This window comes from Populus trichocarpa, chromosome 11 (assembly GCF_000002775.5).
Source record: "Populus trichocarpa isolate Nisqually-1 chromosome 11, P.trichocarpa_v4.1, whole genome shotgun sequence".
In the NCBI taxonomy this organism is placed as follows: Eukaryota; Viridiplantae; Streptophyta; class Magnoliopsida; order Malpighiales; family Salicaceae; genus Populus; species Populus trichocarpa.
This window is the reverse complement of record NC_037295.2, coordinates 4741595-4755204: the sequence shown is the minus strand read 5'-3', so window position 1 is coordinate 4755204 and position 13610 is coordinate 4741595. Positions and strand designations below refer to the sequence as shown.

The window sequence follows — 13610 nt, the reverse complement described above, 5'->3', positions numbered from 1 at the left end:
TTTATTTTTTAATTTCATCATACAATATTTAATTGGTTAGTAATTGGTCTATGTTTTTTTTTCTCAAGGGTTTTCTAAGTCTTATGATTAGGGTCATAGATTTGAAAGGTTAACCGTAGTGGACTTTGATTTTTTTTCATGGTTCCTTTTTTTCTAATTCATTTTTTTTTCTCTCAATTACATCCTTTAATGTTTAGTTTGTTGGGAATTGAGTTTTGTAATTTATTTTTTCTATGTGATTATTCTGATCTCATTACGTAGATCGTGAGTTTAACAAGTTAAACCAAGTTATTTTTTTATTGTTTTTTAATTGGGTTTTCTTTCAATTTCCCCATTTGACACTACATTGTTTTGAAATTGGTTTTTTTTTTAAATTTGTTTTCTATAGGGTTATCTTGTTCTTATAACCTAGGTCACGAGTTTGACAGGTTTACCAGAGTTGACTCAAGCTCTTCTTTTTTCTTTTTAATTTTTTTCACTTTTAATAGTAGATTAATTAGAAATCAACCTAATTTGGTTTAACTTACTTTATATATATATTTTTAATTTTCTTTATGGATCAAGCTTTACAATCTCATGACAAAAGTGATAGATTTTATAGGTTAATTAGGATAATTCAAGTTTATCTGATATGTAACCATTTTATTATTTAAAAAAAATAAAAAGATGTCATTTCATATATCAAATTTCGAGTTAGTAATTATTATTTCTTTATTATAAAACATGTTAGTAATGAGTTGATATGTTATTTATATATTTTTTTAAAATTCGATTAGCAGTTACACTACAGGCCGAGCATCTAGTATCATTTAAATATAGAAAACTCACAAGACTAGACTGGGTAGATCATTATGGTCTGCTTGAAAAAAAAAAATAGTATTTGAGAAGTGTAAATCATGAAATCCTCGAGGTCGTCGCCCGTGGAGATATGACGTGCAAGCCATAACCCTGCCCAAAACCCGCTCTCTTTTGAGTAAAGTTCCGTAATTCATTAACTTAAAGACACCATTTTCATTGCTTCAAATATATTAAAAGACAAACCAGAAGCACTCTATGAAGGTTCGAGCAGCAGCATTCACTTTTAAAATTAGAAAAAGAAATGTTCATGAAGCAACAGATTTCGGAGCAAAAATTAAGTTAATCCTAACCCACTGCTTCTAAGATGGAAACTTGTAACAATGCTGCATATGCCAATTAATTTACCTGGATAAAGTCACTTGCCTATATTCTAAAAATGTGACGTAAAATTCTATACACAACCAGAACAGAAGAGATTAGAGTGGGAATTGAAAAGGGTCGTCTGAAGTTGAGTGGCTTGGTCATTCCAAAATTGAAAAATGAAACAGATGAGGTAAAAAAATTCGAACACAGGAATTTGTTAGAGGAAGAAAGACAAGAACTCCCCTGGAAAGCAGCAGAAGCGTTGCAGATGAATGACATAGTAACGGTTATGCTTACACCATTATCATCAGGCGTGCCTTTGAAGAGACGGCGTCGGTAATTTAAGTAAATATAGAAACAAAAACTGTGTCTGCGAAATTCTGGTCAATGCCACTTTTTTAAACAAAACTCGGTTTCTATTTCTTGCAAGGGAAGCTCAACTGCCCTTCCCTCCCTTGACATCCACTCAAATCTTCTCTTTTAAAACTGCAATGCCTCGCAGCCTGTTCATACAAGCCAAAAGAATTTATTGCAGAAGAGAAAAGGAATTGCTAGCAATGGAGATTAAGGTAGACTCTCATCATGATTCATTGAATGCCGGTGAAGAAAAACTCCCTCTCCTGAAGGGAGTGGCCATGCCAAATGAGGATACGAACTTGGTGCAGAAAGCGATTAGTCAGACATTCAAGAGCACAGCCTACCTGGCCAATCTTTTACCTACTGGAACAGTTCTTGCTTTCCAGCTTTTATCGCCCATATTTTCGAATCAGGGAAACTGTGACTCGGTTACTAGGTCCATGACTGCAGGACTTGTTGTCCTCTGTGGGTTGTCTTGTTTCCTGTCAAGCTTCTCCGATAGCTTTAGGGACAAGAAAGGAAATGTGTGTTATGGGCTTGCGACATTCCGAGGCTTGTGGGTCATTGATGGGTCGGCAACCATTCCACCAGAAGTTGCTGCAAATTACCGGCTGCGGTTTATAGATTTCATGCATGCCCTCATGTCGATACTAGTATTTGCAGCTATTGCCTTGTTTGATCAGAATGTGGTAGATTGCTTCTATCCATCACCATCGACCAAGGCTCAGGAGGTCCTCACAGCATTGCCTGTCGGGATCGGTGCCCTTTGTAGTATGTTGTTCATTGTTTTTCCCACCAAGCGCCATGGAATTGGCTTCCCCCTTTCTGCTAATTAACACTTGATATACCAGTGAAAATATCCTTCTCCCAAATTTAATAACGCTGCTAATTAATTCATTTGCATATCTTGACCTCTCCCTGTTTTATTCTGCAAGTTAATTTTCTTAGTCAGTTCATGCTCTTCAGATCACTGAAGGTGCTGAAATTGATCCTTCATGGTGTCATAGCTCGAACAAACATCCACGGCCAACTCAGCTCCTGAAACTCCTGAATTTTCATGGCTGGGGACATGGTTCAAAAATTATCCCGTGCAAATAAATAACACAAATAGAGGGGTTGAAAAATCAATGAAAAAATTTCAGCAAATGATTTGGAAAGTGGAATTTGAGTTTCTCACGAATTCAAGTATCATGAACACTCATATTTAAGTAGAACGTCAAGATATCACATCTACTTACAACCATGCAATTGTATTTTATGCGTGAACCATTCAAGTATTGGATTTCGCAAAGTTTAGGATAATCCAATGCTTAAATAGAAGTTCTTCACAGACACCTATCCAAATATCTAAAAAGACAAGAAACATAAGAATGTGTCCTTGGTTTTATAAGCCTGAACGCCCTCAAATTTCTATGCGCAGTTTTGGGGAATGGAAGATTTTATCTACTGGATGAAGGAAACAAATACTCTTGATCACTTGTCGAATCTGCACTTCATGAAAATGCCATGTGACTTGGAAGGATGCAATACGAAGTGTGAGTTTCATACGTGATCCATAATGCAGATCGCCTCGTCCAGAGACCGGAACTAATGCTACCAGAAAATGAAAAATTTATTTAATGAAAGCACTTGCTAAAGCATAAAATCCTGGATAACACAAACATAAAAACAACAATTGGATCTGCAACAAAAATTACACCAGAGGCTCAAACAGTAAATCTATTCAATGGGACAGCTGAAAATCCACATTACTGTCACCGGAGAAAAGAATACAAAATTTGAATGGAAAATCTTTGATTTAGCTTTTGGCAATCTATCAAGTTATATATCTCTTTTATAAGCAGTGGACATATTTCCTTAACTTTATATGTTTTAAAGTGGTGAGTGATTTATATATTTAGAGTGTTGAGTTATTCCCGTTTATATCTTTTGGATTTTGTATCTTAGAGTGGTGAGTGAAAAACTATCATCTGTGAGGACTTGTTACTTATCGATATTCATACTATCCTAGTATGAAGTTGATATCAGAGCTTTGGATTTATAACCATGGTTGTTCGTGAACATCGTATGCAAGAACTCAAGAGGGACATCTATGCTCTTGAAATGGATGAAATGAAAAGGCAAAACCAGCAACTCTACGAGTGTCTTGACCGGTTTGAGAATCGAGACCATAATAATAGGATGTTAATCCTTTCCTTCACAAACAACACCATGATTTTAATGATGATTCTTCTTCTCTACATCAAAGAAGAAGTAACAGAATGCAATATTGAGATTATGATGCAAAAGTTGATATTCTTGAAAGTGTTTTTTCTAGTAATATTTATCAAAGGAGGCAAGCTTTTGATCAGGATATACAAAAGAAATTTCAAAAACAAATAAGTAATGTTAAAGTTAAATTTTTTATGATTCTAGATAATTTGTGGATTGGAATTAACCATCAAAATTTGATGTAGAAATCTCAATCTATGATGAACCTAAGTTTGCAAAAAATGTTCATGTTACATCAGTTGAGCAGCACGTTGCAGAGATGGTTCTGGAAGTGGGTTTTGATGAAGAAAATCATGGAGGATGTGCTTAACATGTGGTTAATGAGAATTATAAAATTAATAGGGTCAAAGTTCATGTTTTTGGACAAGAAAATAGTGAACCTGCCAATATTTTTGACAACGTTCTAGAAATAATTTTATTAGTTTAGAATATAATAAAGCTGATAAAGTTATGGGAGTTGAGTTGTTCTTTCATAATAATTTAAGGAACATCCATGACATAAAAAGTAATGTAAAAAATGTTAAAGGACTTCAGTTCAAGGCTTGCATAAAGGAATATGAAAGTGCTTTGATTGGACATCCACGATATCAGGTAAAGAATTATTTGAACTTGAGAAAAGAACATGACATAGAAGTGTCCTCTAATGATGTTCTTAATGTTGTGCTACTTTCTTTTTCACTTCAATTTCCTTTTTAACCTGAATCAATAAACCTCGCATTTGAGAATGATGCTGCTGAAAGTTAGCATTTCATGCTCTTAAGACAGCACCATGCATACAGAAAGTGGATCGCTGATTAAACTACCAGGAAGACGTGGAACTGTGCTAGCAAAGAAAGGATTTACAACATGAGAAAGTTTTACATGGTTAGAATAAGAAAACTAGCACCGAGTAGTTAAATCCTCATCCAGATTTACAAGGAGATGCTCAACCGATTCACTGATTAGCCCAACCACAAGAACAACTACACCAAAGTCTTAGTTCCAAACTAGTCAGGTCGGCTAAGTGGATCCTTTTGTTCCATGCCGCACGATTATAAACCAAATCTGCCTAACTGTAAGATGGTTTGAATCATCATCTCAGCCACTACCAACTCCAAAGCTTCCCGTACCTTTCTTCTATCCCAAGGCCAAATCCACCAACCACAGCACCCTGTGTTGCCTCGTCAGGAACACATCCGTCAACCAGCACCTCATGAAAAATGGGGGATCCACTTTCCCCCCCTGCTTGTCTGTGTGCATATGAGGACAACTTCTAAAGATTAAATTCATAATGGACAAAAACTTTCTCCAATAATTGTTAATCGAAACTCTCCTTCAAGAATTTCGGTTAGAATAGCTTTTTCCAATTTCAGTTTCTGTTTTTACAAGGCATCAAAATCAACTTTTCCTTGTTTCACCCACAGTGAAATTCAACTTTTTCCTCTTTACATAATTGATGCAGTTCCTGAAAATAGACCTGTAACGTGAGCCGGAAGCTGAAATGAAGAACAGTGTAGCCAGAATCCAAAGGTGCCAGGTCATGGAGATTAGAGGAGTGGCTGAGAACTCCCAGAATCATAATGAGCAAAAACTCCCCCTAATTGGAGGTACATCTGCTGTTGAAACAGAGCAAAAGACCTAGAAACACAAAGCTCTTACCAAGACATTTCAAAGCACTGGCCATTGCCAATTATTTACCTACAGGAACTGTTCTTGCTTTTCAACTCTTGTCGCCCTTATTCACAAAGCAAGGTAACTGCAGCTCAGTGGGCTAGTACTTGATTGCCACACTTCTAGCCATCTGCGGATTGTCATGTTTTCTATCATGCTTCACTGATAGCTTTAGGGAAACATCTGTCATGGGTTTGCCACATATCGCGGTTTGTGGATTATTGATGCATCGGAAAACTTTCCATCTGAATTTGCAGCAAAAAATATCAGCTAAAGTTTGTTGAATTTTTGCATGCCTTTATATCAGTGCTTTCATTTGCAGCAGTTGCACCACGCGACAGTTGGAGTTGGTGTTGCTTGCAGTGTGTTGTTTGTAGCATCTCCCTCTAAGCGTCGTGGAATTGGCTTTTCCTACTCAGCTAACTAGCACATTATCTGTTCAGGGCACTAATCTCCTTCAGCTTCACAAAGTGGCACCAATTGGCAATTTGAATGTCTTCATCATTTATATACTTTATTCACCTTGAATTAGGAATTATCATGTCGTTCCCTGCAATTCAACCATTATGTGGTCAGATGCAGCAAATCCATGACCTTAAATGTTTTGATCATGAATTTGTTGACATTAATAGGAGATCAGGATGCAGTATGGGCATCATAAAAGTCTTCAACCTACAGAAAGTCCAAAACGAGAGACATTGTAACCAGTAACATAGGGTTCAGAGGCAAGCCGCTTAAGAACCAAGACAGATTGGCAAAAGTTTGCAACTGGGAAAGAAAATGGAAATCCAGTGGAACATCAGATTCAGAAAGTTTTTTCCTTTCTTATTTTGGTACAAGGAGAATAGAAACAAAACAATGAATCCTCAGGTGCAAAATGCCACCACCATCATTAGCCAATAATCTTCTCAAACCTGGATGAGATTCCCAATCCACACAAGGAAGCGTTTGCAAAGCACCAAGCTTAAGCTAAAAAGTCAGCCGCATAATTTCCTTCACGTAGAGTATTTTGAGTATTAGAAACATACCGGACTGCAGGAGGAAGGGCATGGGTAAGAGCATGGGCGAATTACAAAGCATCCTTTTCGTTCAACAACAGATACAGAATTAAGTTTGTTGCTCAATCATAATTACAAAATGCAGTGAATATAAACAACGGATATGTACATCTGACAAGAAGAAAGTGATCAACCATGAGATAATGCATGTCCAATGAGAAAGGAAATTATTTGGGGTCTTCGAAAAGAACAAACAAGCATTGACATACAACGAATTACAAGACACGTGCTCATGAAAAACAGTTATGGTGAGCTTTTATTATAATACAAAACTAGAAGTAAAAAGTTAAAGCTCAAGAAACCGATTAAGCTATCCATTTTCCAAGTTAACTTGGACAAATCATGGTGTATATCCATCCATGAACCTGTTGTTCTTGAAATTTTACTAGACACCACACAGCAGGGATTTTTACGGCTGGGTGACAAAATAGTGCTAATAACTCCACGGCACATAGTAGAAATCATGTGGAAGGTCCCTTTCAAGCTTGCTCTTGTCTTAAAATTACATCTATGCATCTGTCATCACTATTAATCTTCTTATCTGCATAACAAGAGTTCTACAATGCAACAAAGGCTTGCGTGTCTATAGATTTCGGGACATAGAAAAGCAATTAGAGAGAAAGAAAATATGTCCAATGCCCTGTAAATACGAAAAACCAGCAAATAAGCATAATGATTGAGGATAAAACAAGTTAAAGTGTGATAAACCTTGCAGTTGGGAATGATGCCACTAACGGTTGGTATTTCATATGTTAATGGCATCACCATGTATAGAGTGAGGGAATCTATGGTTTAAACCAGCTAAGAGAATATGGAAACTTTATTTTTGAAGGAAGGAAAAACAACATGAGAGTTTTCTGTGATTGGAACAAGAAGACTAGGGCCAAGTGTGCTTACTAATTCATAAATCTTCGTTATGATTTTCTATACATGCTCAACAAATTCATTCATTAGTTCAACCACTATCGACTCAAAAGCTTCCCGGACCTTTCTTCTATCCCAAAATCCACCAACCACAGCACTCCATATTCCATGGTCAGGAACACATCCATCGAGCACCATCTCATCAAAAATGCGAGCAGCTTTATGCAAGTCCCCTTTCTTGCAGAAACATTTCACAAGAGAATCAAAGGTCCCAGCATCAATTGAGATACCCCTAGTGCGCATACCTATGTACAACTGAAAGGATCTATTCAGGTTGCCATTTGTACAAAGGCCTTGGACTACCATATTATTAAGCTTAACATGAAGGCTCCAAGTTACTCGGTTTGGTGAGATCTGCCCTAGAACCATCTCATCAAGGTAGGTTGCAGCCTCCTGGAACTTGCGAATATTGCAGAACCCATTTATGATTTTTCCATAGAGCCCTGCATCTGGTTTCAATCCCTGAAGCTTCATCCTGTCAAGAGTCTCCACAGCTTCAGCAAGTTTTCCTTCTTTACAGAGCCCATTAATTAACGTACTATATGTTACCATATTAGGCTTATGGCGCTTCCTGACCATCATCTCTAGTAGCTCCATGGCTTCTAAAGAACCCCCATTCTTGCAAAGACCATCCATTAAAGAACTATAGGTAAACACATTTGGCTCAATGGCTTTTTTCTTCATCTTATCAAACAATCCCATAGCTTCATCCACGTTACCAGCCTGGCACAAGCCATGCATCAAACAAGAGTACGTGACAACGGACGGTGAACATCCTTTTGTATCCATCTCTTTAAACAACTCCTTGGCTTCAAAAGTCTTACCCAACTTACACAAACCATTAATTAGCGTACCATACGTATACGAATCCGGATCACACCCGCGTTTTGGCATCTCACGAAATATCTCAAAAGCAGCATCAATCGTTCCGCTATTCTTACAAAGGGCTTTAATCAAAACATTAAGCGAAACAACACTCTGCCGAACACCCATTTCCCTCATATACTTATAAAAACTCATCGCAACCTTTAACTGATTCTCTTCAACAAGAATAGCAAATACACTGATGTAAGACTTGTCAGTGGGTTTGCACCCAAAGTCATTCATTTTATGAAAAACCCTGATGGCATCTAATGGCATATGAACCCGGCCATAGCCTCTGCAAATTGAAAGGAATATCTCCTCAGTAATTCTGCACTTCTCTTCCTTCATTCTATTAAGCATTTCCTCTGCGGGCCTGAACTCATTCGCGGAGACTAATTTAGAGATCATGACGCCAAACGTGGTGTGATCATGCCTAAAACCATTGCTGTATTCCGCGCTTGCGGAATCAAATATGATTTTAGCTTTGCGTAAGTCCCTTTCTGCTCTAAGTAGTTGCTCAACTTTAGATGGGGTGATTTGTTTTGACCATTTAAGCAATGTTTTCATGCCCATCGCTGCTAGTTCACCTTTCACTTTCTTTTTAGCGTTTTATCAAACAGGTGGTGTGCAGGTAAGAAGTGTTGGAAAATAGCGTGAATTCTTGGGATACAAAAGTATTTTTAGCAGGTTTTCAGAAAAACCTGCAAATGGCCTCTTAAGAAAAAAAAAAGTTGAGAAGGAGGGAAATGGAAAGCAATTTTATGGTTCTGTTTCTGTGCTTGGGAAATGCAAGGGAGGTTCTTTTGTCTGTGCGTGAATTTTGATTTTGAGTTAATGGGTAATTTTAGTCTGCGTTCTATTTGAACCCAATGCATCCATAGCCCATTTCTACTTGGGCTTTAGGCACTTCTTCGACTCTTGGCAGAATTTTTTTTAGCGGACAAAATTTTCTAGAATGATGGACAAAAATGTACTCGTACGAGAAAAGAAAGGATTTTAATAGTGGTATTTGTAATGATTGTTTTTTAAAATATTTGTTTTTATTTAAAAATATATTAAAATAATTTGTTTTTAAAAATTAATTCTATATTAATACATCAAAATGATCTGAAAATACTAAAAATAAAAATTTAAAACAAAAATAAAAATTATCTATAAAACTGAAATTGAACATTTCAATCTATTTGAAAATAACCTTGAATTGAAATCTAAGGCATTCTACGTTAGTATTGTGTTTTTCAAATATGTATAGCTGAGTTGAAAAGCCTACCAATTACACAAAAACGTTTCCTTTCTCACGATATCTCATCCTCGTGGATGCAAGAATCTAACCATTGGTGTGCCATGAAAGGTTTGATGAGGTAGCAAGTAAAACGACTAGTCTCGAGTCTTGAGTTCCACGTACTTTATTAGTTTTTAAGAGAAATGACATTAACAAATGCTTAAAATCTTTAGCAAAACACTGTTTATTAATATTTGAAATGGTGGTTACTGGGGTAGTACATTCTTTGCACAAGACTTATTAATTATTATTAAATTCCTTGGGGTTATGTCAATTTTGTTTTTTAGGATTTTTAAAGTACAGTGACACAATTAAAAATTTAAAATGTCTTTAAAAGTTAAAAAAGAAAAATTAGCGATCAGGGGTACTTTTATATTTTAATGATTTTTTTTTTTTTATAATCAAGTTAGTTAAGGAAAAATTTGATATTTTAATAAATACAAAATATAATTAAAAAAAATAATTTGAGTATACATTGCTTCCTAGCCGCCACAAACCAGCTTTTATCGTGTCATTGAAAACGTCGCGGTGTCATTTTCCTTTTGGGATGATGTGTGTGGCAAGTGGCGGTGCGATTTATTGTCAGCGGTTTTTTTTCTTTTCCTTCTATTTTTTTCTCTTCTTCCCTCAAAAATCATGCTAGCTATGCAAAATTTTAGAGTTGTCTTTATGAGATTTCAAGGTCCTTATACTTTTGATTTTAAATTTTTTGTTCTTGGTTTTTTTATAAAATTTGATTTTTTTTTCAATTACATCCTTCAATCCCAATTTGTGATATATTATTTTTCTAATCTAGTCCTCATTCTTTTTATTGTTATTTGGTTAAAATTGATTTTTCTTTTAATTTTCACCCTCTAATAAAAAACATTTCTTATTTTTTATTTCAATTTTTATCCTCGTTCTTTTTTATTATTTTTTTTCTTCTGGATCCTTTTGTTAATTTGATTTTTCTTTTCAATTTTTCCCCTCCATAAAAAATAAATAAATAAAATTATTTCCGTTTTGATCCTTATTATCTTAATTGCTATTTTTTTTTGCATCCTTTAATTTAATTGTTTAGGAATTGAGCTTCGTGGATTTTCCAGATATAGTGCTTTCGGTTTAATAACAAAGTCACGAGTTTAAAAAGTTAATGCAGGTTGATATTTTTTTTTACTTATTTTCTTTTCAGCTTTCATCATTCGACATTGTTTTTTCTTATAAAATGAGCTTTTATTCTTTTCTATCTGATTATCATGATCTCATGATATGGATTATGGATTTGATGGGTTAACACGAGTTTGTCATGCCAACTCAGGTTATTTTTGTTTTTCTATATTTAATGAGTTGGGAATTGAGTTATATTATTTGTTTTCTTCTGAAAAAAATATTTTTTTTCAAAGTTATTGTGATTATTTTTTTTAAAAAAATTTGGTTTAATTATATCATTGTCTATTTTTTCTATCTTTGAATTAAAATAACACTAATTTATTTTATCCAATCAAGTTTACGACATGAGTTATAGATTTTTCTGCAATTGAACATATTTGTGAGAGATATTTTAGACTATGTGAAACATGATGAGAATTCCTTAAAAAAAGGGTTAAAAGAAAATTGAATTTCATCCTTATATAAGGAAATATATTTACTTGAATTTGCTTCGATTTTAATTTTCAAGATCATGAGCTCCTACTACCAAGAAAAAGTCTGAAACAAGATTTCATCTTCAAAGTCACGTAAGGGGTGACGTGTTGTGTCAGAGTGAAATCAATGGCTAATAACTAGCCAATTTACCCGTATTACAAGTCGGGTCAGATTAAAAATTATATATATATATAATGTATTTTGTAGGATAAACAAAATTCTTTATCATGAACTAAAACAATTTCACGTGCATTTAGTTAAATAAATCCAGAATTGTATATGTTAATAAATATTAAAAAAAATTGTTAAATAAAGATTAAATGAGAAAACTAAAAAATAGATATATATTAAGATATTTGATCTCGTACCATGGTGTGTGATTTAAATTATTTTATTTTATTTTATGTCAATAATTTCTTTTTTTTTATTTGTACGAAATGTAATAATTTGATTTCCATTAGAACAAAGTTATTTTCTAGTATAATTCATGATTTTCTTATTAAACTATTTTTTCTACAAAAATAAATATAGTTTCTTGCGTTTTTTTTTTTAGCTTTTTTTTACCTGAATATTTTTCTTCACAACTTATTAGAATCATAAAAGCAAGTTTTTCATAAAAAATATGTTTTGATAATTTTGACTCAAATATATTAAAAATATAAGAATAATATATTGCTCATGTGTTTCCATAAATAACTTGTTGGAATTTATTTTTTATTTTATTATATGATAATAAAAATAAACATGCATATAAAAAACAACAAATAATTAAAAAAAAAATCATGAAGGACTGTACAAAGGAGCGCTTGCTAATATTATTAAAACAATATTATAATCTTACTCGAAAACAAAGTGAACTAAACAATATTTAATAAAATATATCCCAAATATATTATTTATTTATTTATTTATTTTGATGAATTTTAATTAAAATTAAAGGCAAAAAATAAAAAAAATATCCATAAAAGCCTTTATAGAAATGGACCAAGTGTTTGAGCTTGAGTGGGCTAGCATGCTTGACCTATAACAAAGGAGGTTGGCGCGTGTGTTTGTTTATTATTTTTCTACTGTTAAAAATAGGTGGACAGCATATTGTGCATTTATTTAAAAAAAAAAAATTAAGTAGACAACATGTCATCTACTGGTAGGATTATAGCCACCTTAGAAGGCCGCAAGTCGGGTTCCGAGCTTTTAGATAAAAAAAAACATATTTTTAACCCCTTTTAACTTGAAAATATTCAAGAAACATCTCATAAATCTTAATAAACTCATATATAACCTAAAAACAACCTTTAACCGGTCAAAAAAAAAAGCATCCTGAATATATAAAAAAAAAAATTAAGCCCCGATCTAATATTTCCAAAGAAAAGGGTATAAAAACACTTCAATGATATTTTTATCGTCAAATAAAATTTATTGATACTAAAATTAATTTTTTTTGTTACCAAAATTTAGTCAACCGACAATTTTTTCTCTTCTTCTTTATTTTTTAATGATTTTCTCCCTCATCTCTCAAATCGAGAGATTAAAATGTAAATAAAATAAAATTTTGGATCAAAATCTAAAATTCTAAAACTAAAAGGTCAAAAAAAGTCAACGAAGAAAATATAAAATTGTACTTTTTACATGAATTCTAGATAGACCATAATTTTTTTCTTTTGAGTTTGGTTCTTTTTTAACTCCGTCTTTAAATTAGCTTTTAATCAAGTTTTAAAATTTAATTAAAACCTTCAATTATAAAAAATATGCAAATTTATGAAACTTTCAACCCACAATACACCATGAACAACAATGTCATTGAAAAAAAAAAAAGGGATTAGGTGGTTCTAACAAAAAAAAAAAACTATTGAAATTCTTAGTGAATTGTGAGTATGATGCTTGGTGCAATGTGGCATGAATTTTTCGCTAGATAAATTAGATTTTTAAGAAAAAAATTGAAAATTTGTTAAACCAATTTGAAAATTTTGTATAAACCAATCCATTAAAATCTACTGAGGCAAGCCTGTCAAACTTGCTCAACCTATGAACATATAAAGATTCCACACACCATATTAATAAGCATGGTAATAAAATTGTCTCACGTCAACTTGATTTTTCACGTTAAATTATTTTTTGTTTATCTAAATAATATATTTTTTTTTATAAAAAAAATCAACAATTAAAATTCTGGTTAACCCATCAACTTCTAAACTCACCAACCCAACGAACCGATAACTCGAACTTTATTTAGTGAATTATTATACTATAATTTATAAAAAATTGATTTACTAAATAATAATATTTTTTTATTTTCGGTCGAAAATTCATAAAAAATAAAAAAATATAATTTTAAACCGTTTCAACCCTCTCATGTGTCATGACATTATAAGTGTGTTTAAAAGCAAAATCTAACCATGTTTCTGAAAGATTTTAATTTTTTA

General features: G+C 33.2%; 2 protein-coding genes across 2 annotated transcripts; one reads left to right on the top strand and one right to left on the bottom strand.

Annotated features, from left to right (window-relative positions):
- The first annotated feature begins 1562 nt into the window (after window positions 1-1562).
- LOC18103070 (protein DMP4) lies at window positions 1563-2423 on the top strand. The gene has a single exon (XM_006377352.3). The coding sequence runs from the start codon at window positions 1653-1655 to the stop codon at window positions 2352-2354; it is 702 nt and encodes a 233-aa protein (XP_006377414.1). The 5' UTR covers window positions 1563-1652; the 3' UTR covers window positions 2355-2423.
- A 2083-nt stretch (window positions 2424-4506) lies between these two features.
- Window positions 4507-9136, bottom strand: LOC18103068 (pentatricopeptide repeat-containing protein At5g46100). Its single transcript, XM_006377350.3, has 2 exons — window positions 7395-9136; window positions 4507-5989 (listed from the first exon to the last, which is right to left on the bottom strand). The coding sequence occupies exon 1, from the start codon at window positions 8856-8858 to the stop codon at window positions 7422-7424; it is 1437 nt and encodes a 478-aa protein (XP_006377412.1). The 5' UTR covers window positions 8859-9136; the 3' UTR covers window positions 4507-5989; window positions 7395-7421.
- Between the last annotated feature and the right edge of the window lie 4474 nt (window positions 9137-13610).